A 23,212-nucleotide genomic window follows, 5' to 3' on the forward strand; every position below is an offset into this window, starting at 1 on the left:
TGTAGCTTCGGGCTCCTGGGTGCTCGCCTCGTTTAACTGCCCCTGCTCAGCCTGCAGATGCCCACCCTCCCTGCACCCCGCTTCTGAGCGCTTTTGCTCGCATCCCTGATCCGCAGCAATATAGGATACCCATCGAGAGGAAAGCACCTCCCAGATTCCTAGAGAGGCCGGCATGGCGACTTGGGGAGCCGGAAGCCCATCCCGAGGCACTTCCTGTCCGGTCATTGTTCTGGCGCCGCTGGCCACTGGCCGAGGGGGTCCCGGCCCGCCGGCCTAAGGCCCCAAAACCCATGAATTCTGTGGCCCGGCCTCTCCGCAGCGCACGGTGAGCTGGGTTGGGGGGGTGGGGGGCGCGAACGGCGGGGGCGCGGGAGGGGCCGTCCCTGTGGTGGGCCGGCGCGTCCTCGCCTCGGGGACCCCAACCCGGTCCGAGGGTGGCTCCGCGCCCCAGCACTTCGGGAACCCGCTGCCGCCTACCGAGGGCCTGGCCGCGGGGAGGTTGGACACGAACCTCCTAGGAGCCGGGCTTACCGGGAACGGGCTGCGTGGGGCTTGGAGATGGAGGAGAGCGGCTGCCACGTTTGGACAGAAAGGACATGGAAAGGAAAGCCCTGGAAGGGGACTCCGTGCTGTCACGGGCCGGAGGCCGATCTGAGTTTGCTCAGCAGCCTGATGACAGGACTCAGAGTAGCCAATCTTGCATAGTCACAGGTGAAACGAGTGTTAAGGGACTTCCTACCTAGAATTCGGCTAGTCAAGGAAAGAATAATGTTCCAGATTAAAATTTGTTGCAGGAGTGAAAGTATTGCGTTACTCCAGAAATTCAATGTATACAGTAAGTTGCTCGTAAGTTAACACGGGAAAAAGCATATGCTCACTTCAATAGCAACAAAAGGGGTTAGTAAAAGCATTTTTATTCTAATAAAGCATCTTCAGGGGAATAGAAATCTCTCATTCTCTTCATAACCAACGAAAATGTTAAGGTAATTGTGTTACTTAAAAAAAAAAAAACACAGCACAAAAAAAACCTGTTGGCTTGGCTGTGATGAAAGGGTACTGTTAAGTTGGTGGTGTGATTTGGTGTGGTCCTTTTAGGAAGCAATTTGACAGTACATGTCAATCATAAATTCCTTCAGCCAGTAATCCCTCTATTCTGTTTGCACAGAAAAATCTTAGCATTAATTATTACTAAGGAAATAAGTGGAAACAATCAAAACTCCTTTTGCTGAAGCATTGGTTCATAAATTAGGGATGGTTAAGTAAATTATCGCTATAATTGAGAGTACTATGCCAGAATGAGATAGCTCTGAATGTACTTACAGTAAAACGTCTAAGACTACTAGACTATTGTGAAATATAGAAATTGAGTTCAAAAAACAATGCAGGTTGCTGAACAGTATACATATATGATCTAATGTGGAAAAATAAACAGTAAATGTGAAGGTGTATATAGTGTATGGCAATACAGAGAAAAGATTAAGTAGACTGATCACTAATTTGTGTGTGTGTGTGTGTATTCTGTGTATTTCTGTATTGATCCTTTTTCAATGGGAATTATAACACCCTAGGTTATTGTGTAGCTACTAACAATGATAAGTGTGAAGAATGGCAACATGAAAAAAATCTTCTTTATCTTAAGACTAATACTTAGTCTCAGGGGACATTTGGAAGAAATGGAAAATATAACAAGCAAAAAGAACCTCAAAACTACCTGTAATCACATCACCCGGCGATAAACACTCCTAACATGTTGGTGTCTAGGCTCCCAGGTTTTTCTTGAGATTATTATTTTATTATCATTCTATTATTTATCTTTGGCACTAAAATTTTTGTGTTGTAATGTCCCTTCTTAAAAAAAAAAATACACAGAAAAACCCCATGGTGATCATTGTGAAAATATGAATCCCCATAGTTAAAAACAAAAAGTTTAACTTGTCATAATTGTCATTATGGTTGGAAGTTTTCTCTTAAAAGAAATATATCCTATCATACACAGTGGTTACCTCTTTGGAGGTGGACCAGGGGTGATTTTTCTTAATCATTTTTTGTATTTTTCAAGTCTTTACAATAAAAATGTATCAACTTTATAATCAGAAAAAAATCAATAGACATTATAGAAAGCTGTTGGCAGTGTAATTATCATGGGGACAGATTACATGTTTACAATCCAACCCCTTTCATCCTATGCGTGAGGAGCAGAGCAGACCTTGTGCTGCAGTGGCCCCTGTCTAGGCACTGGTGAAATTGGCCAGTGGGCTTGGCAGCAGCCAGGCAAACGTCTGCTTGATGCTAACAATGTTTTCTGCTTTCTCAGTAGACAGTACTCATCCTGGCCCTAGGAGGAAACTCAAGAAGATACTGTTGAAATGAAAGATTAGATGGGGCTTGACCTCTGCTGGGCAGCCCTCAGCTGCAGGAGTTCTGCTGAGCAGAGAAGATGACTGCAGATTTGAGAGAGGCCATGGCCCTGACCCCTTGGGGCCCAGTGACAGTGAAAAAGGAGGAGGAAGAAGAGGAAAGCTTCCTAGGTCAGGCATCCAGCCAACAAGTGCATTCTGAGGACATCAAAGCCAGGATTCCTGGAGAGGATCCCCGGGAAGGCCTTGACAGGGCAGAGCAGGAGGAAAAGGTAAATAATGGTCTGGAAGGAATGAGGGAGGAGAGACCGAAGGATCTCCAGGGGTTGCAGAGGGGCCGCTGTCCCTCTGCTGCCACTCCTGGAGCCTTGTTTCTCAGCTGGAGCTCTGGCCTTCAGTCCTTTGGAACATAAAGGAGCATTCTCTTCTGATTGATGTGGCATCTAGTACTTTTTAAAAAAAATACATATTTTTATTGATTTCAGACAGGAAGGGAGAGGGAGAGAGAAATAGAAACATCAGTGATGAGAGAAAATCGATTGGCTGCCTCCACCCCCACTGGGAATTGAGCATGCAACCTGGGCATGTGCCCTTGACCCAAATTGAACCTGGGACCCTTCAGTCCACAGACTGTCATTCTATCCACTGATCCAAACCGGCCAGGGCTGGCATCTAGTACTTTATAAACTGGTGGTTCTCAAACTTTGCTACACAGAATTACCTGGGAGCTTTTTATAAAACTGTGATGCCCATGCCATACTGCATTCCAGTTAAATCAGTATCTGGGGGCGGGACCCAGACTTGTCCAGTTTTAAAAACCTTCTAGCTGATTCCAGTTAGGATTTGATCATTCTGACCTTTGTTTCTCAAACTTTAATATGCATAGGAATCACTGTGGTGGGGTCTTGTTGAAATGCAGATTCTGATTCAGAAGGTGTGGGGTGTGACCTGAGATTCTGCATTTCTCACAAGCTCTCAGGTGATGGTGATTCATTTGAACTGCAAAGGACACTTTGAGTAGTGAGGCTTTGTACTACACTGTGGTCCTTATGTTTTCAAACACACCCCTTACCATCATTGGCCAGATGAGGTTCCCCAAAGCCTCTGTAATAATATGATCTTTGATCTTTAGACCTCAGAAAATTCTACTCTGGAAAGCCTCCCCATGTGCTCTCTTGTCTTGTCATGCACTCACTGGCAAGTTAAGTTTGGATGCTAGAGTGAGCACTGAGGTGAAATCAGAGTGACAGGGAAGAAGGTGGCAGGCTTGCTTCTCTGCCTAACTCATCATGGGGATTAGGAAAGACTGGCTTCCTTGACTTCCTGTTCCTTTTAAAAAAAATAATGTTTGGAGCCCTGGCCGGGTCCTTCAGTTGGAATGTTGTACTATATACCAAAAAGGTTGGTATATAGTACCCAGTCAGAGTACATACAGGAGACAAATGATGGTTGCTTTTTTTTTTCTCTGTCTCCTCCCACCCCCTCTCTCTTTCTCCCTCTCTAAAATCAATTTTTTAAAAAAAGTTTGGGATTGGTGGGGGAGGTTGTTTGTTTTATCATTTCCAGGAATAGGTACTTAACATTCTCATCCTCAAAAGCTGTCGTCATACCTGTCGACCACCCCCCACCCCCTGATCCCAGTGACCATCCTCTCATAAACCCACCTATGCCTGCCTGTCTAGGGTCAGAACATGTTCTGGGACATGGCGGTAGTCCTGAAAGCAACGCAGGAGGTGCCTGCTGCTTCAACCCTCGGCAGCTACTCGTTACCAGGGAGTCTGGCCAAGAGCGAGATACTGGAGACTCATGGGAACATGACCTCCCTAGGTAAGTTCAGCCTGATTCCGAATGCTGAAAGATGCCCATGCATTTGTCACAGGAAATGGCTTATTTTGCATAGAGTCTCAAGACACCAAACACAGGTGGACTTCAGATTCACCTTTTAATCACATTTATTGTTGAGCAGGTTTCATATCTATTCACACGTATGGGTACACATCCTCTTCATATACTTTGTGTTTAACATAGGTTGGTGATTTTGAGAAAATGCCCTGGAGATGTTCTGTTTTCCTAGAACTTCTTACACATTCTAGAGAATTTTGAGCAGTAGTGTCAGCTGTAATGGTGTTCAAAACTAGGTCCTCATGGAGGATATGGTGGTTTATCATCTGGTTCTCTAAGCTGGGACTTAGGAAAGGGAGGTATCCTATATAATAAAGAGCTAATATGCTAATTAGACCAGACAGCAGAATGACCTTCTAGAATGACCTTCCAGAATGACCAGTGGGCAGGGCCACAAGGCAGCCAGGGCCGCTAGGGCCGATCCCCTTGCATGAATTTCGTGCATCGGGCCTCTAGTGTTATATATCTAACTAGCAGTGGCAGAGGCTTGCCAATAGAGTGATGTGTAACTGGCTGAAGAATGTGGTAGCCATGAGTCCTGTGTTGTGGAGCGATCCCTGGACATCTGCCAAGGCCCCTTTGGGCACTCAACTTTATGAGTCTGTCTGCTACAGGGCAGAGTCTGAATATTTTGAACCCATTCTCCTCACTAGCCAGTTCCTCAGGCTTTTGTGGTCCAAGTCACTTTCTTACACCAGTGTTGTGAGGAAGGTTGGGATCTCCGCCTTTCATCTTCTTGCCCGTTTTTTACTTATTCCCCAAACTCTCCGCAGCTTCTGTTCCTCACTTTCTGCTTTCTATTCTATTCTCTCTGATGTATTCCCCTGTGTAACATTTTTTTCTCTGTGTCCTTGCTTTATCAGTCATTCATAGTCTTAACTTCCACAACTGTACCTGTCCGTCAGGAATGGCCTTTATTTTCCTTCTCTGCCTCTTACCTCAAGACTCTGTTCCCAGCTAAGACTTACTTTTCTGTGCTGCCAGCCACTTCCACAGCAGCAGGTCAGAGCAAGAACACTGAGCTCTGAGAAGTAAGAGAGATCTGAGTGTAGTTGGTGCCCTGCCTCTGAAAATTTTATGGCCTTGAGCAAATCTGTTCACTCCTGGACCCCCATTTCCTGTTCTGTAAATGCAGTGCATTCACACGATATTTACAGGGTTGGTTGGGGGCCAGTTTCCTCTGTGCTAGGCAGGACAATTGGTGCTGGGGCTACAGCAGTGAATAAGACACAGACTGCCCTTTTGTGGCTCCCACTCAAGTGAAGGAGAAGCTTCATTTTGGTGCTAAAATAATATACATGAAAGTGCTTTGGAAATTGTGACATGTTACTGGGTTTTCAAAGTTTGAGAGAGAGTATCTACAGTTTTCTATATATTGATTAATGTTGAATTTATTAAAGTTTTACATTAAAAACCAATTTTTAAGCCTTTATGCATAACTTATTTTTAGTTCATTCATACATCTTGAAATATTTTTATAAACATGAGAACACTTGTGCTTTGTCTGTGGTTCATGGTTATGTAAGCTCCAAGTTTTGCAAATTGAATTTTTTTTAATATATTTTTATTGATTAAGATATTACATATGTGTCCTTATCCCCATGTTATCCCCTACCCCCCAGCTCATGCCCTCACCCCCCCCCTCCCCGCCCGTTGTCCGTGTCCATTGGTTAGGCCTATATGCTTGCATATAAGTCCTTTGGTTGATCTCTCCCCTTTACCCCCACCCTCCCCTACCTTTCCTCCAAGGCCCGACAGTCCAATCAATGCCTCTCCGTCTCTGGATCAGTCCTTGTTCATCAGTTTATGTTGTTCATTATATTCCACAAATGAGTGAGATCATGTGGTATTTATCCTTCTCTGACTGGCTTATTTCACTTAGCATAATGCTCTCCAGTTCCATCCATGCTGTGGCAAATGGTAAGAGTTCCTTCTTTTTTACAGCAGCATAGTATTCCATCGTGTAGATGTACCACAGTTTTCTAATCCATTCATCTGTTGATGAGCACTTAGGCTGTTTCCAAATCTTAGCTATGGTAAATTGTGCTGCTATGAACATAGGGATGCATATATCCTTTCTGGTTGGTGTTTCTGGTTTCTTGGGATATATTCCTAGAAGTGGGATCACTGGGTCAAATGGGAGTTCCATTTTTAACTTTTTGAGGAAACTCCATACTGTCTTCCATAGTGGCTGCACCAGTCTGCATTCCCACCAGCAGTGCACAAGTGTTCCTTTTTCTCCACATCCTCTCCAGCACTTGTCGTTTGTTGATTTGTTGATGATAGCCATTCTGACAGGTGTGAGATGGTACCTCATTGTTGTTTGATTTGCATCTCTTGGATGATTAGTGACTTTGAGCATGTTTTCATATGTCTCTTGGCTTTCTGAATGTCCTCTTTTGAAAAGTGTCTATTTAGGTCCTTTGCCCATTTTTTTATTGGATTGTTTATCTTTCTTTTGTTAAGTTGTAAGAGTTCCCTATAAATGTTGAAGACTAAACCCCTATCAGAGATAACATTCGCAAATATGTTCTCTAGGTCTGTGAAATATGCCATTGGTATTTTAATGGGTAGTGTGTTGAATTTATAGATTGCTTTGGGTAGTATGGACATTTTAATGATGTTGATTCTACCAATCCATGAACATGGTATGTTCTTCCATCTGTTTATGTCTTCTTCTATCTCTTTTTTCAACGTCCTGTAGTTTTCAGCATATAGGTCTTTTACCTCTTTAGTTAAGTTTATTCCTAGATATCTTGCAAATTGAATTTTTAAAACATTTAATTCCACCTACATAACAATTTTCTTTATTTTTATTTTCTTAAATAAAAAATACAAAAATATATTAAATTGCAAGTTTAATATCTTTAGTTCTTTAAAACATTTTAAATACCTAAGTAGGCAAACTTACAAATCTTATACACACACAGCATTTGTAAATCTAATGAGTTGGACTTACAAATTTAGTAAATCAAATTACCCTTCACATCAGCAGCTAAGATGACAGACTCATAGCATTTCAATTCTCTTTCGCTCTCTCTCTCTCTCTCTCTCTCTCTTTTTTAGATGAAAGAGCAGTATTTTTCTTTTAATTTTGATTTGAGCTTGAGCAGACAGGATTGGCCTTGATTTCCCTGGGCACTTGCCAAAACCCTAGCTCTTCATCTCTGTGTTGAATCTGTTAAATAACCACTTATATTAAGACCTTTTGGGCTACAGTTGTACCCAGTTCTGTAATAATTTTAACAGAAAGCATTATGCAAATATAAGGAATTGTTTCTGTTATTAGATCTAATCAATTCAGTAGTTCCCACTGGTCTTCTTCTTTCATGTCTTTCTCGTCTAAATCTCACAGTAAGGAGGGTAGGAGAGAGTGAGGCTGAGCTAAAGTGTTCCTGGGCTTTGATCTGTTGCAGAGCTGCTGGGATTGGGGTCCCCAGTGTTAGTGGTGAGAACCTAAAAGTAAGAAGAAGAAGGTGGAAAAAATTGGGACAGAACAGTAGAAGGGAGAAAAGTAAAGTGAGATGTCGGAGATAAAGAATAGTAGAGAACACAAATGGGAAGAATGTAATGAGCAAGAGAAAAGCAGAAGAGACATGAAGCTATACAAGGGGAAAATCAGAATATTTCACATACAAAATAAAAAACTAAACACTAGAAGAGAGCGATAAGAGAGGCAGTAAGGGAAATAGGTAGAGGGAAAAACTAAGAAGATATAAGAGCAGTAAACTACAGGTAGAAAATTGGAGTAGATTTTTTAAAAAGGTATCAGAACAGTAGGAGTAGAAATAATCAGGAAAAGATGAACATTTCAGACTTTTACTTATTGTCACATTCGGGGCTCTACTGTATCTTACTCCGGCCTTTCCTTTCTGCGACACTGTCCTTCTTATTATCTGAACGCTTGTGATGGAATTTCCTATTACCATGGTCTTAACCAGGCAACCAAGCCGGGCTGTTTCCCTGCCCTCATATTGCTTTGTTCCACCTTGACATACCTGTCCCACCCCCTCATCTCTGGTTGGAGAGTCGCCCTGGCCTGAGCAGGTAGGATGTTTTGTGGGTGCTGGGTTTCCCTGGCAGTTGTTGCGTGATGTAGCTCACAGCTTCACTGCTCACTTCTAAGCTGACACCACTAATGGGGAAGCCTGCCTCCCACTCCTGCTGACCCTCATCCCACTTGGCTTATTATTTGAGTAGTTTTCCTGAGGTTGGTTTAGTTCCCAAACACTTAATAAGGGTTCACTCCGCCAGCTCTGGTAGAATGGGGCCCTGGTTGCATGGGTGCGATTGCAGGGTCAAGGGCAGTGAGGCTGGAGAGGAGACAAAGCTATGATGTCACTGACTGCAGGACCCCTTGTTGACACCATTAGGGTTCTGATGCAATGTAGAGCAAGCATGTCAAACTCAAAGGCTAACACGGGCCAAATAAGGTTTAAGTTTATGTGGGCCGCAAAGAAACAAAAGCTTCAATTTTCATAGAAATGTAGGTTTATTTCAATAGAGACATGCTGAATACAAAGTGTTGAAATAAATGAGTCATCGTTAACATAAAATAATAGAACATTTTAATAAAAATTAATATTTTTTCTTGAACATTAACTTATCAGACACTGAATAACTGCACAAATTAATAAGCATAACGCAAATCGAAAAGGTCATCTTTCCCTGACAAAGGCGAGGCTGTTTCCTCAACACTGGGGGTAAGGTGTTTACTCTGTTCACAGTTGTCTTTAGTCCCTTCTAGTGTTGCCATCTATTACCATAGCAACTGCCATCCCCTAAGGTTCATCTTTCCTTCTGGTCCCAGCACTGTGACCCACAGTACCACTGGTCAGGCTGTGCCTGCAACCAAGGTACATGCCCTTGACCGGAATCGAACCTGGGACCCTTGAGTCCGCAGGCTGACGCTCTGTCCACTGAGCCAAACCGGTTAGGGCCAGAATTCATGTTCTTAAGTGCTCTGCTACACTTAATGTTTTGGAGGCGTTTGGCCACTGTGGTCCTCTTGGCATCCAGTGTGGCCCTTTCTGTCCATCTTATTCTCTCTTTGATATGCAGCATCCTCATATACAAAAGCCTAAGTTGCCCAGATCTTCATCCACAGGTAGGGCATCTCCCTAAGTAACTGGTGGGTTGTAAGCAGGTTCACACTAAGTGGACAAGGTAAGAACTCAAGCCTGGGGACAGACTGGTGTCCTGCAGAACTGGTATTAATTGTGAGATCAGTCATCAGACAGCCAGGGGAGACCTGTCTGGAGATGGCTTCCCTGGCATAAGGCCGTGTGTTAAATGTCTAGTGGAGGGAAATGGAAGTGCTGGAAAGACCATGAATCAGTGGACTCTGCTCTAGGTGTGGGGGAGAGCATAGGCCAGGCAGAAGAACCTACAGAGGAGAGGTGGCATGTGAGGGGGTTCTTTTTTAATTTTATTATTATTATTGTAGGGAGAGAGAGAGAAAGTAAGAAAGACAGAGGAACTGATTTGTTGTTCCATTTATTTATGCATTCATTGGTTGCTTCTTACCAGGGATCAAACCCACAACCTTGGCATACTGAGACGACGTTCTAACTAACCAAGCTACCAGCCAGGGCCAGAGGTGATTCTTTCTTTGAATGAAGCCCTTCTACAGACAGTGAAGTCACAGACCTCCTCACCTTTATGACTTTATGATCTTATTCTTTTTCTAGGTTAGAAAAAGCTGACACTTGTATTTTTTGTTTGTTGTTTCAGGTGCTGAGACCAAGAACCCACAATTATTGGTTCCAAAAACTGAAATATGTGATGAAGCAGAAAAACCCTTCATGATATCAGGAAGGATCCAGAAAGTTGACTCTCAAGGACCTGAGTTCGAAGAAGCCTTCGAAAAAGGGAACATGTTAAAGGGGCAGAGAATAAAGAGGGAAAAGAAAGACTTCAGGCAAGTGACAGTGAAGGACTGTCACGTACCTGGAAGCTTCAAAGAAGAAGAAGACGAGAAATGTCAGAAATCTGGGGAAAGATACAACCGTAGTTCTGGCCCTGTTAAAAACCAGAAAAGCCAGCCTGGGCAGAAACCTTTTACTTGTAGTGTGTGCGGGAAAGGCTTTAGTCAGAGTGCTAACCTCGTGGTGCATCAGCGGATCCACACTGGGGAGAAACCCTTTGAGTGTCACGAGTGTGGGAAGGCCTTCATTCAGAGTGCAAACCTGGTTGTGCATCAGCGAATCCACACTGGACAGAAACCCTATGTTTGTTCCAAATGTGGGAAAGCCTTCACTCAGAGTTCAAACCTGACTGTCCATCAGAAAATCCACTCCTTAGAAAAAACCTTCAAGTGCAGTGAATGTGAGAAAGCCTTCAGTTACAGCTCACAACTTGCTCGGCACCAGAAAGTCCACATTACAGAAAAATGCTATGAATGTAATGAGTGTGGGAAAACATTTACTCGGAGCTCCAACCTCATTGTCCACCAGAGGATCCACACCGGGGAGAAGCCCTTTGCCTGTAATGACTGTGGCAAAGCCTTCACCCAGAGTGCCAATCTCATTGTGCATCAGCGAAGCCATACGGGTGAGAAGCCATATGAGTGTAAAGAGTGTGGAAAGGCCTTCAGCTGTTTTTCACACCTGATCGTGCACCAGAGAATCCACACTGCAGAGAAACCTTATGACTGCAGCGAGTGTGGAAAAGCCTTCAGTCAGCTCTCCTGCCTTATCGTGCACCAGAGGATTCACAGTGGCGATCTTCCTTACGTGTGTAATGAGTGCGGGAAGGCCTTCACCTGCAGCTCGTACCTGCTCATTCATCAGAGAATCCATAATGGGGAAAAACCTTACACGTGCAATGAGTGTGGCAAGGCCTTCAGGCAGCGGTCGAGCCTCACTGTGCACCAGAGAACCCACACGGGGGAGAAGCCCTACGAGTGTGAGAAGTGTGGTGCCGCCTTCATTTCCAACTCCCACCTCATGCGACACCACAGAACCCACCTCGTTGAGTAACGTAAACGAAGAGGAAGATCTCCAGGCATTGATCAGACCTGCTACCCCCCTAATTAGACACCATTGCTGTGTCCCTCCTTTGTAAAAATGAGGCCTGCTACGGTCTTAAAGATAATAGTTTTCAGGAGTGCAGCACAAAACACAAGCATTTCAGAGGCTGACTTAAAGAAAATGAAAGCTAAGCCCCTAAAGGCGGGGACTTTGTTTTTAACTGTCCCCTAAGATGTGGTGGTGTCGGAAATAGAATGTGGCTTTCTTAGAAATGGGTCATACAAAGCTAAATGATGAAGATCCCACTTGAGGAAAGGTATTTTTAAACTAAATTTGTTTTTTTTTTAACTGGTAATTTCTTGAGCAACAGGCAGTTTATTGGTATAGGTCCGCCTGGTGGAATTCTGGCGCTTTGAACCTTGTATCATAGCATTTTGGGTTAAGCAGTGACTAGTTAAGGAAACCACTTGGGGTAGCAATTCACCAACAACCCACCTATGAATATTTATAAGCTTTCCATTCCCTAGGTAATTAAAAATATATTTTTTAAACCTACTAACTGTCTACTGCTCCTCAAATGGACAGAAGTAGGAAAACGGCTGTTTCCCTCATTCTATACCTCATGAACCTTGGATGGGAAAGCTCTGGTGAGTCTCTTCTGACCCTTCCCCAGTCTGCATGGCCGAGCACTTGAGGTTTGATGGAGATTACACACGGGCCACAGATGCTGCTGGGCTGTACTCATTTGCTAAGATGAGCAGCTCTCCAAAGAACCCCAGCTCCCACTGCATTCCATTTCAGTGAGCTGCTCTTGATGGCCCCGTCCCAGGTAGGGGAGTCAAAGAACAAGCTGGCCTAGAACCTGCCCATGTGTCGTCCGCTCACTGCTCAGGCCCAGCCAACTGGCTCAGTCAGTGTCATTCTCACTTTCTCTGTGGTCTTTAGAAGAAAAAATGGAGCCCTTCTAATTCTGAGAGGGCCAAAGTGGGAAAGGGAAGGAGAGGGAGGGGCAGAGTGGGATGCCTAAGGTCTTAATTTTTGGGGAGAAGTTCAAAGGTATTGGAATATGAAAACTTGGAAGGATGAAGAAACTGGCTAAGGTAAGATACCTTTGTTACCACTGAGCCTTTACTCCTGGAAAATTATTTATAAAACTATGCAATAACTAGAGTTATGTAATATTGCCTTGTATTTATATAGAATTTTATTCTTTGTGTACCTTCATGTATAACATGAACCCAGCACTTATCTCATGTTTTTACATAGATCATTACCTTAATCCTTACAACACTGAAGGAGCGGTTTGCCCCATTTACCTGTGAGTGGTCATTTAAAGCAGGGCCATGTAACAAGTGATGAATGTTCAAATCTAAGACCTAAATCCAGATTCTCTTTGTTCTGCCATGCTGTTTGTTCAACCACCTGTAATCCCCACCCAGATCTGTGGAGAACCTGAGAAAGGGGTGTGTAGTCTATTTTTAGGTAGGGATGGTGACAGATTTCAGGGTGTGCCTTAGGCAGCGTCACCAGCAGCAAATCAGACTGGAATTTAAGTCTCCTGATTTCTGGGTCTGTCCACCACCACCCCTCTAAGCATGTAAGAGCATTTATAAATGCTGCAGCTAGTAGTAAGCAGTTTGGTGCATACATTTTTTGTCTCATTTCTGCAAAACTGAATGTTAATCAACATGGGGCTTTGTTGTTTATAGGGCACTTTCATATACAGAAGACATATGCAAGAAAGCTTATTCAGCTCCTCTTTTTCTCCCTTCAAACATAGTCTCATCAAAGCACATGCAACTTCCTTTCCCAGTGCCACTCTAAGTCATGTGGACACAAACACAAGAAATCAGTAGGATTCAAAAGTAAGAATAAAAAATGCTCACTGATCCTGATCGTGACTTCTGTGTTCCCCTGTTTGGGGGTGGAGAGACCCAGCGATAACACCACATGTCTCTGCTGACCACGATCAGGAAGCTGAAAAGGAGGAGAGCAAGTGTGAAGTTTTGGGATAAGTCTCTGACCGTGAAGATAGCACAAGAGGCCAGTGGTGTACTTTCCTGGAAGATAGCACCTAGAATTTATAAGCATTAAGGCAGGTAAACTGTTTTAGCTTCACATTGTATATTCATCCTCATAATTGAATACTCAGTCATGGATGATTATAATTTCCTGGCTTAAGATTTCCATTCATAGGTGTTTCAGAAAGCCACTCAGGTGGTTGGGATATAAAGCTAGGTTTGGGAATTGGTGACCAAACCTTGCAGTAAAGCAGTAGTTTTCAGCCTTGGCTACATGTCAGAATCACTTAGGGCTCTTTAAAAATTTTTCTGTTTCCCAGGCCTCGTATTTTGAAATCTCTGAAGGGGATCCATTGTGCAACCAAGGTAATGAACCACTGCAGTCAGGTGAAGCCTGCAGGCCAAGGTGTGTGTAATCCAATGCGGTGGGAGGCGGGGGTGGAAGATCTGGAGATGCAGTGTTCTAAGTGGTTTCAGCAAAACCATTGGCTGCCCTGGGGTCCTTCTATTAACCCTTGTTAAGATTCTGTGACCTAACTTACTTTATTTGTATTTTAAGTGAATGTATCAAATATTTATATGAGCAGACTAGGTTTTACATGTGTTTCTGTTCCTCATTTATCAATATGACTTTTTAGATTTCTGCTTGTATTTCATCTCCAGATCTGAGATTTCACAGACCTGCACCCAAGTTCAGAACCCCCAATCCTGCACAAATCATGTGAACCTAGTGGATTGAGTACTAGACAGGTACTCTTCCCCAACTAATAACTCTTCCTCCCAATTCAATTCCAACCCTAAAATAAATTACCTCCCACTTTTTTCTGTACAGTTTGGTGGGGGAGGAGTGACTATCCTCATTGGCAGAGCTGGCTTCCGTTTGGGGTTTTCTCCATTTTCCTTTGGCCGGTCTTGCTAGAAGTGGATGAGAGCTTTGAAGCCTCATTTTCTTTGTATTAAGAGCTATCAGACTTGTAGTTGTCAAAGAGCCAGGCTTAGTGATGGGCATTAAGGGTGGAGCAGGGAAACCTGTCCTCATTCTTAAATGAGACCAACAGATGTGTATTAAGTGGAGCGCGGTGATGTGAAAGTGATAATGCGACTGGATGTACTTTGGGAGTGTAGGGGAGAGACTTGATCAACACACGCATACGCAAACACAGTTGGCTCTGAATTTCTCCAGGCTCAGGAAGAAGTGTGCTTGGGCAAAGCTAATCCTTCCTCTGTGCTCTGGAGCCCGTCTCTTCCTTGCCGAGGCAGGTGTCCTCCCATGTCTGTCGCTTCTCCACTTGCTCCATCCAGTGTGCCTGACCTTTCTGAGGTCACAGCCCCTTTGGGACTCTGATGGAGGTTGTGGATCTTCTTCTGGAGACATGCAGATGGCACATTCAGTTTTGTGCTCATTTCAGGGACATTTAGGCTCTCTGAGGCCAATCCATGGATCCTCTAGAGCAGTGGTTCTCAACCTGTGGGTCGTGACCCCTTTGGCAGTCGAACGACCCTTTCACAGGGGTCGCCTAAGACCATCCTGCATATCAGATATTTACATTACGATTCATAACAGTAGCAACATTACAGTTATGAAGTAGCAACGAAAATAATTTTATGGTTGGGTCACAACATGAGGAACTGTATTTAAAGGCCAGAAGGTTGAGAACCACTGCTCTATGGCCTAAAGTCTCATCTGGGGATGCACATTCATCACCAGTGACATTTTAAAAAATGAAGGTAGATGAATTTTGCTTCTGGCTTCCCTCCCTTAGCAAATCGCGGCATGGTCCAGCACCCAGACTAGAACTCCAGGAGGCATTCCTGGCTTCCTGTGTATCATATACAAAATTATCTACTGTCTTTGTAGCAAACATGGTCCTAGCTTGGGTGCCAGAGCAAACAGGTCTAACAAACCCTCTTCTCACATCTTTTGTGAGAAACTGTCTGGATCCCTTAACGTGATTTACTAAGCTCTTCATAGTCTCTTTCTGACCTACCCTCTACTTCCTATGCACCTTTTACTGCAGCCTGGAGGTATGTGCTTGCTGTTCTGTGTGCCTTTGCTCCCCCTGTCCTCGGTGCCTATAGTACCTCACCACCACTCCGCCCAGCCCTGCCTACTTAGCATACTTAGGTTTCTTTCAAGATTTGGTTCAAGTCCCATCTCTGGGAAACCTCTCGTCCTATGGTGAAGGGCATGTTTAGAAATATATTTAGAAATATAGAAGAGCATGACATGATATGTATCCAGAGTTTTACTTTATGCTTTGAAATGAAAAAAATCTGTATTCAAAATTGTGTACATAGTACAATTCTTATATAATGATACATATACTAGCAGAAAGCATATAGATAAATTACCTGAAAGAAATAGAATAAAAGTTTTTAAGTGGTTAAGTGACTTGTTCACAGCCATACAGATGGTAAATTGCAGAGTTTAGGTTCAAACCCAGGCCCTGTGAAGAATTGAATTATGGGTGATTAAAAGTTTTTTTTAAAGTAATTTCCATATTTCCTATAAGGAGCAAGAATTTTATAATAAGGGAAAAAATGAATTATTTATTATATTTGCATACTTCGTTTTTATTGTATTAACTGTAAACATGATCTCAGTTCCCACTTTGTAAGATGTGGGATGCACCCTGTCCCTTTCTCCTTCCCTTTTCTACGTCTCTGCCTCTGACAATGTCAAGTCTGAAAGCTCTTGAATTCTGTTCTGGAACCATAGTTAGTCTTTTTTCTATGCTTTTTGATTTCTTTTAAAAGTTTAAAATAAGCAGTATGAATCATGACTGTGTACATGTTGTTCACTGCAGATTGAGTAGCTTACTCTGGTTATATTTCCATTTTGGAACAGCATTTTGTTTTCACTGAAGTTTCTAGTTGCCTTCTTTCCTGCTTGTATTGGTTGCTTTTAGTACATCAGTGTTTTTTCAACTTCTCCATCCAGTTAGTTACTCTGTTAAGTCCCCTTTTTTCCCCGTGTATTTGCCTTCCTGATACCTGTAGCCTCCTACTCTTGTCCGTCCTTGATGGTCTTTCTGCCTTCAGTTCTGTTGATACACAGGGCTCTGTTGTGTCCTGAATTCCATCTCTTCCTCTTTCTTTCCTTACTCCCTCATTTTACTGCAGCGCATCCTCAAGTCACTTGTCAAGAAAGAGTATGAGGCAAAATTGTGGAATTCATACTGGAGAGAAACCCTATAAATGTAAGAACTATCTCAAACTCTGTCCTCACCACTTTAATCTTACTCTGAATGGGAGGCCAGTACCATATCCATATCTCAAACTCTGCCCTCACCTTGATTGGTAGTTTGACGGGCTCTGGAATTCTAGATTGAAATTTTCCTCAGGAGTTCGTGGATGTCTGATTCCAGTCTGAATCGTACTTCTTTGACAATCAGTAAGTAGTATCTGCATCATTGTGACCTGTTCCCTCCCGCCAAGGCTGGAAGCTTTTAAAGTCTCCACTTTATCCTGGGTGCACTCAATTCCCTAACGTTCTTGCTGGAATTTCTCAATTTAGTGACTCAGATACTTCTACTCTTGGAAATTTTCTTCTTGTGTTATTTGGCAGTTCCTCCTTTCCATATATTTTTTTCCTATTTTTACTCTTTCTGTTAATCGTGAATTCCTGTCAATCAAATGTTGGACCTTCTGGATTGAACCTTAACTACTTTCTCTATTATTTCTATTTCTTTGTCTTTTGCCATTTTCTGGTAGAGTACCTTGATTATTTTTTAACCTTTCTAGTGATTTTTTTTATTTTGCAGTAATTAGTTTAGTTTTTAAGTTTCTTCTTGTTTGTTCCTTTTTGTAGCATACTATCCTCATTTTAGAGATGCCTCTCAAATCTGAGTATTTTAATTAAGAGTTTTCTTTCTTTTTTTTTTAAAATATATTTTATTGGTTTTTTACAGAGAGGAAGGGAGAGGGATAGAGAGTTAGAAACATCGATGAGAGAGAAGCATCAATCAGCTGCCTCCTGCACGCCCCCTACTGGAGATGTGCCTGCAACCAAGGTACATGCCCCTGACTGGAATCAAACCCGGGACTCTTCAGTCCCCAGGCCAACGCTCTATCCAGTGAGCCAAACCGGCTAGGGCAAGACTTTTCTTAAAAGCCTCTTCTGTCACCTGAATTACCTCACCCCCTTCATGCCCTGCCTGAGTCCTTTTTGTCTCTTTATCTTATTCACTCATTGGAGACTTTCCTCAAATACATGATGAGTCTTACTGATGCACTTGTTGTATGTATGTATGGAAAGCCCAGTCCAGACCTCTCAGTGGGAGTGGAATTAGCTCAGTAAGAGGCTTCCCTTTAAAATGACTGATAGGGAGCAAGTTGTTTCCCGAAACCTGTAAATGCCAGAACGAAGGGATCTTTTGTCTGGGCCCCTTACATTTCTTTAGCAAAAAATCCTCTGATGTTTTTGTCTGGCGATTGGATGCTGTAAGTGCTTCTCTAGGAGTGGGAGGGAAGGGAATCAAGGCTTAGTACAGACTTAGTTGCAGCCCCACCCCTCCCACCCTTCATTGTACTTGGGGTTTCCAAGTCCTAAGTCTCTCTGGGGGTTGGCAGGGTAGATCAGTTACCTCCTTCAGTTGTATTGCCCTCAGCAAGTGTCCCAAGCTGGTATTCCCTCCACCCAGCTTTCTCAGTGATCACCTACCCATTTTCTGTCTTCTAGAAATTTGCTTATCTTATCCCATCATCGTTATTCATACATTTTGAACCATTTTAACCCATTATCATTTTAAAGGAAGCTCAGCCATTTAAAAAAAATGTTGCTATGCTTTGATACAGTAGTGCCCTTTCAGAAAGTTATCCTCAAAGTGACTATTGTAACAATGATTTATATATTTGTCAATTATTATTTTACATTGAAAACAACCAAAGTGACCAGTAATAGAATGATTAAATTATGCAACCACTAAAAATCATAATTTAAAGAATATTTAAATTATGCAAAAGTACAAAATTAAATCAAAAGAGAGCCCAGTTTCTTAAAATTTTTATTTATTGAATTTAGAGAGAGGGAGAGAGAGCAAAACATCAATTTGTCGTTCCACTTACTTACGTATTCATTGGTTGTTTCTTGTATGTGCCCTAATGGGATTGAATCCGTAGCCTTGGTGTATTGGGACAACGCTCCAACCAACTGAGCTACTTGGCCAGGGCTGAGAACCCAGTTTTCTTAAGTGTACACGCATAGAAAAGATCTGAAGGAAATAAGTACATCGTGTATTAACAGTGGTTAAGTTTTCCTGTATTGTCTACATTTTTTACAATGAGCCTGAATCTTTTATGATCAGGAGAGGGGGAATTAGTAAAAGGGGAAGATCTCGGCTTGTGCAGAGTGGTGAGAGGTTCAGTGGAGTGTGGAATATGTAGTAGGGAGCAGCAGAGTGTAGAGGCTAGACTGGTGAAAGAAATCCTGGAGACCACACAGACGGCTTTTGTCAGAGTCCAAAAGAGACCATGGGATTCTGACCTAGTCAGTGGCAGGGGGTCAGAGTAAGGACAGATGGAATGAGTAGGCCTTAGGGGCAAGAAGCAAAATTCCCAAGCCAGAAATCCAGGCCTCCACCTCCTGGTGAGGTGTGACCTGTGACAAATGGGGCCTTGCCCAGACCTGACCGTCCCTGGCTTCCTTGGGCCTCAGTGAGGCCACCCTGTGTGTTCACAGTGGCCAACATAACTATGATGTTGGGAGGAGACGAGGGAGGCAACCCAAGGTTGTAACCACCCCATTAGTTGAGGGGCTTCTGTGTGCTAGGCACCATGCTAAATGCCATATGACTTTTATCTCATTTAACCCTCACCTCAGGAGGGAAGTCTTCTTATCCCATTTACAAAGCCAGGACTCACAGTCAGGATTAGAACAACTCTGAAGCCAAAGCCCCTTTCTCCCAAGTTACTTCCTCAGTGTGTCCCCAGGAACCCCTCTCCTTATCTGAAGTTTCGGTGCAAAAGCAAACAGTGAAGAGTAAGTCTCCCAGCCCAGAGATAACTTCAGGAAAAAATAAAAATAAAAATTGATGATCCTTCCAGAGATAGTCCATGCATTTGCAATATTCTGTATCACACCCCCTCCCTACACACAGGAGTTTATGATGCACATTGCCTATACCTTGCTTTTTCATATGTCTTGGAGATGTTTCTCTATTAGCCTATATAAGATCTACCTCATTCTTTTTTTCACTGCTGTGTGACCTTCCATTGTGTGGATGTGCTGTGATTCATGTAGCGAGTGCCCTGTGGGTGGACATGTAGTTTCTTTCCTGTCTTTTCCTATGACAGCAACAACATGCTGAATACCCCGGCACACTCTCCTTTGGTATGTGTGCCACTTTGCAGGATAAATTGATAAAGGGTAAGGGCATTTGATATTTTAATAGAAATTGCAGCTGTGGTTCCCAGTATGTGTATGAAAATGCCCATTTCCCTGAATCCTCTGTGAAACTATTGTTTGGACTTATGATCTGATAAGTGAAAAATGCTCTCATGTTTTACTTTCATTTATGAGTGAAACTGGCTATCGTGTCTCGTGCTTAAAAGCCATGTATATTTTCTTTTTGAATTTGCATTGCTTGTTCATGTTCTTTAACATTTTCTGTTGGGTTGTTGATCTGTTTAAGAAATGATTTGTACAAACTATAGTAAAGAAATTACTCTTTTATCTGCCATATGTGTTGCAAATATTTTCCCCAGTTGATAGTTAGTCCTTTTACCTTAATATTTACAGTTTAGCGTCAAATCAAAGACTTCCCATCTTCAAGACTATACAGTTCCCATGGCATAACCCTTTGACTAGTCTACTTTGAGATAGGTCCATTTGAAATTCATTTTGGAGTAAGGACCTCTTTGGGTCTTGGCCCCACCTCTGCCCCTTTTCTCCTTGGTTCAGTGGGAGGAACTCAGGTGGAGGATCACCAATATGAAGACACCTCCCAAGAGCTGCCCAGCAACAGCCTGCAGCCAGGGCCCTGGGAGGTTCACTGAGTCCATCTCCTCATTTGGTGAGCTAAGGGTGGGGTGGGGTTTGGGATGGCAGGGGAGAGGGCAGCTAGTGGAGGAAAAGGGAAGATCCTGAGGGGCAAAGGTGTGCTGAGGGGTGTGGGGGTGGAGATGGGTAGGGAGGATGATGCTGTAGTCAAGCTTTGGGAGGGAAAACAAAGGAGAGGCTGTAGCCTGAGGTCAGTGAGGGGAAGGAGGAGGCTGCAACAAGGATGGGGAGTGATGGGAGTGTTTGGGATGAGGCCAGGGCCTGCAAGGGAAATATAGGCAATGGGGAAGGGGAAGAGTGGAGACATGGCAGGGGGTGGCAGGCAGAGTGTGTGTGTTTGGAGCAGAAGGGGTTGAAAAGGAGGGGATCAGACCATGCGTGGGTGGCTTCCAAGACCCTGAGACCCTCCATTCCTGCCCAGCTGATTTATCTGGCATTGGGTGGATGGGGCATAAACCAGGCCATGTTTCGGGACAAGATGAGTCTCTCAGACCTCGTGGTGGGGAAGAAGCATTCTAGGCTGGCCCTGCCCCTCACTCATCAACAGCCCAGGACAAATCCCTAACCCTTTTGAACATCAGTTCTCCCTTCCCCGACCTCCACTCGGGTTTAAGCTTGGGATGAAGTGGATTTGAAATGTCTTTGTAACCATTGAAAGGCTGCCTAGTTGCACAGACCTGCCAGGGTCGGAATGGGTAAAAGAAAACGAAGCCTTAGTTGATTGGAAAGACATTTTTACTTTCACAGTTGATCAGGGGGTAGTTTCTGGCATAGATGTGGACGGGAGACTCTTTGAGCAACTGTTCGTTTTTGTCCCCTGGTGGTGGTGGGCCCTGAACTGGGCAGAGACTGAAGCCAGCAAAGGCCCAGTCTAGCACAGTCCTTCCCCAGGAGCTGGGCTGAATCCCTGTCACCACTGCTGGGAGAGTTACATATTCACCCAAAACTTCCAGAGTAATAAGCAGAGGCCTTGGCTGATGAGGGGATAGGAACAGGTCAGAGGGAAGATGTGAAGCCATAACTCGGGTCAACCAAGGTAGAATCTGTTTAGAATGAAGTCCAAGGAGCCACTGTGCTAAGGGAGGAGCCAGATGGTTCTGTGACCCTGAGGCCAGAGCAGCTGTGAGGGGATGTCTCAGGAGGTAAGAGTCTGGCAGGAGCAGTTGGATGGCCCCTGAACCCAACAGCTGTTGGGGCTGGAGTGGCTGCCAGAGGCCGGGGTGGGATGGTGAACAGTGTTTACTGTCCCTTCGGGTAACACTTCAGTGTGTGGGGGCCTAGATTGGGAAACTTGTCCATTATTCTAACTAAAAAGTAGATCATTCAAGGTTCTTCGTCAGGGGCTTTTAGCAGGTGGGATCTACTAGTCCCTTACAGAGACGGTCCATTGTGACTCCCACCCAGCCCCCTTTCCAGCCCTAATGCCCCATCTACAGTTTAATGAGGGACGAGGTGGTCACTGTGTTCCGGGACAACGTAGTATTTCTGGGATATTAGGATGCAGCTGGAGGGAAACCAGGTCAGAATTTTTTTTTTTTAATACATTTTTACATATTTCAGAGAGGAAGGAAAAGGGAGAGAAACATCAATGATGAGAGAGAATCATTGATTGGCTGCCTCCCGCATGCCCCCCACTGGGGATGGAGCCCGCAACCCGGGCATGTGCCCCCCACCGGAATCGAACCTGAGACCCTTCAGTCTGCAGGCGCACGCTCTATCCACCGAGCCAAACCAGCCAGAGCCGAATTCCCTTCTTTAAGGCTCTTGGGGAGATAGATGCTCCTCCTGCTTCCTAGAGAAGCGGCCTAGAGATGCGCGAGGGGGAGGGTGTCGGGGCCGCTGGTGACGCACTTCCTGCCGCGCCACTGCCCTTCCGGCCGAGGCAGGTTTCTCTGCGCCGGGGATTGCAGGCTTGGCTGGGACCGCAGTAACCGCCCCAGGGCAACTCCGGGATCACGGTGAGCGGGCGGGCCCAGGGAGGGGGACAGCGGAGCGGAGGGCCAGGGGGTTATAGAGGAAGCCTGCGCCGGCCTCGTTCTCCCTTCTCCCGGCATTGCTGCCTGCGCCGGCCTTGTTCTCCCGGCGGCCTCAGCGCTGCTCTCACGGGGCCCCAGCACCCGGCCGCGGGCCCAGCCCAGAGGAGACGCTTGAGAAGATGGAGTGAATGGACGGGTGATTGAGTGATAGATAAATGGTCGGTAACGAAACCCCGGGTCTGGGTCTGGATACCACCTACTCCCCCAATCAGCCCTGCAGCTCAGAAGCTTTGTAGGGCCCGTGGAATAGGAGACGGCAGATACTGCTAAGCCCACGCGGTGGAGGGTGTCGAGACCTTGGTTATGTAATTCATGGGGATACAGAGGCTGTTGGTTCATCTCTAAAGTTAGACTGTCTAGTAATCCTTGCCTTCCTTTCTTTCCAAGGCTCAGTTGACAGATTGTATGTTACAGCATGTATGCAGACGTCAATGTCTTCCATCAAAATTTTACTATCTGCTTATTGCCAAATATTACGCAGAATTCAGGTCACGGAATGAGTGATGTTGGCGCCTGCCAAATGAGAAGATACTTCCGGTCTGGAATGTGTATATATGTGTGTGTGTGTGTGTGTGTGTGTGTGTGTGTGTGTGTGTGAGAGAGAGAGAGAGAGAGAGAGAGAGAGAGAGAGATACTGTTTGAAGCAGTTGTGCTAATATATTTAACCTTCTCAGTAACTTATTATCTGTAGTTTTGAAAGAGGAAATTGTACAGAGAATAGATAAGTTGCTAGTAAGTGCCCGAAAGCTGCAGCAGAGATAAATCCATTGTGCAACTGCAGCCTCAGTGAATGGTACTTGGCCGACTGACCAATTCAAGAAGGGCTTCAGAGAAGAGTACATGTAAGTGTGATTTTATTGAAAGAATTGTGGTTTCAAATTCTTGAAAAAAGCTACCTGGCTTGCCCAGAACACTTCAGCTAATT

The 23,212-nt window shown here is 44.2% G+C and overlaps 1 protein-coding gene across 8 annotated transcripts in view; it reads left to right on the forward strand.

Annotated features, from left to right (window-relative positions):
• The first annotated feature begins 222 nt into the window (after positions 1-222).
• LOC102435157 (zinc finger protein 502) overlaps positions 223-23,212 on the forward strand; it is a 30,014-nt gene continuing 7,024 nt past the window's right edge. The window contains exons 1-4 of one of the 8 annotated variants that reach the window (XM_014466040.2): positions 223-325; positions 2,315-2,629; positions 4,040-4,184; positions 9,993-11,785. In XM_014466040.2, coding sequence (XP_014321526.1) covers positions 2,438-2,629; positions 4,040-4,184; positions 9,993-11,239 — 1,584 coding nt within the window. In that variant the 5' untranslated portion in view covers positions 223-325; positions 2,315-2,437 and the 3' untranslated portion in view covers positions 11,240-11,785. Of the gene's footprint in view, positions 326-2,314; positions 2,630-4,039; positions 4,185-9,992; positions 14,002-20,152; positions 20,265-23,212 lie in introns of those variants that run through there. The other 7 variants (XM_014466041.2, XM_023764158.1, XM_023764157.1 and 4 more) reach the window with 7 other exon arrangements.

The sequence above is a fragment of the Myotis lucifugus genome, unplaced genomic scaffold (genome assembly GCF_000147115.1).
Source record: "Myotis lucifugus unplaced genomic scaffold, Myoluc2.0 scaffold_319, whole genome shotgun sequence".
NCBI classification, from domain to species: domain Eukaryota; kingdom Metazoa; phylum Chordata; class Mammalia; order Chiroptera; family Vespertilionidae; genus Myotis; species Myotis lucifugus.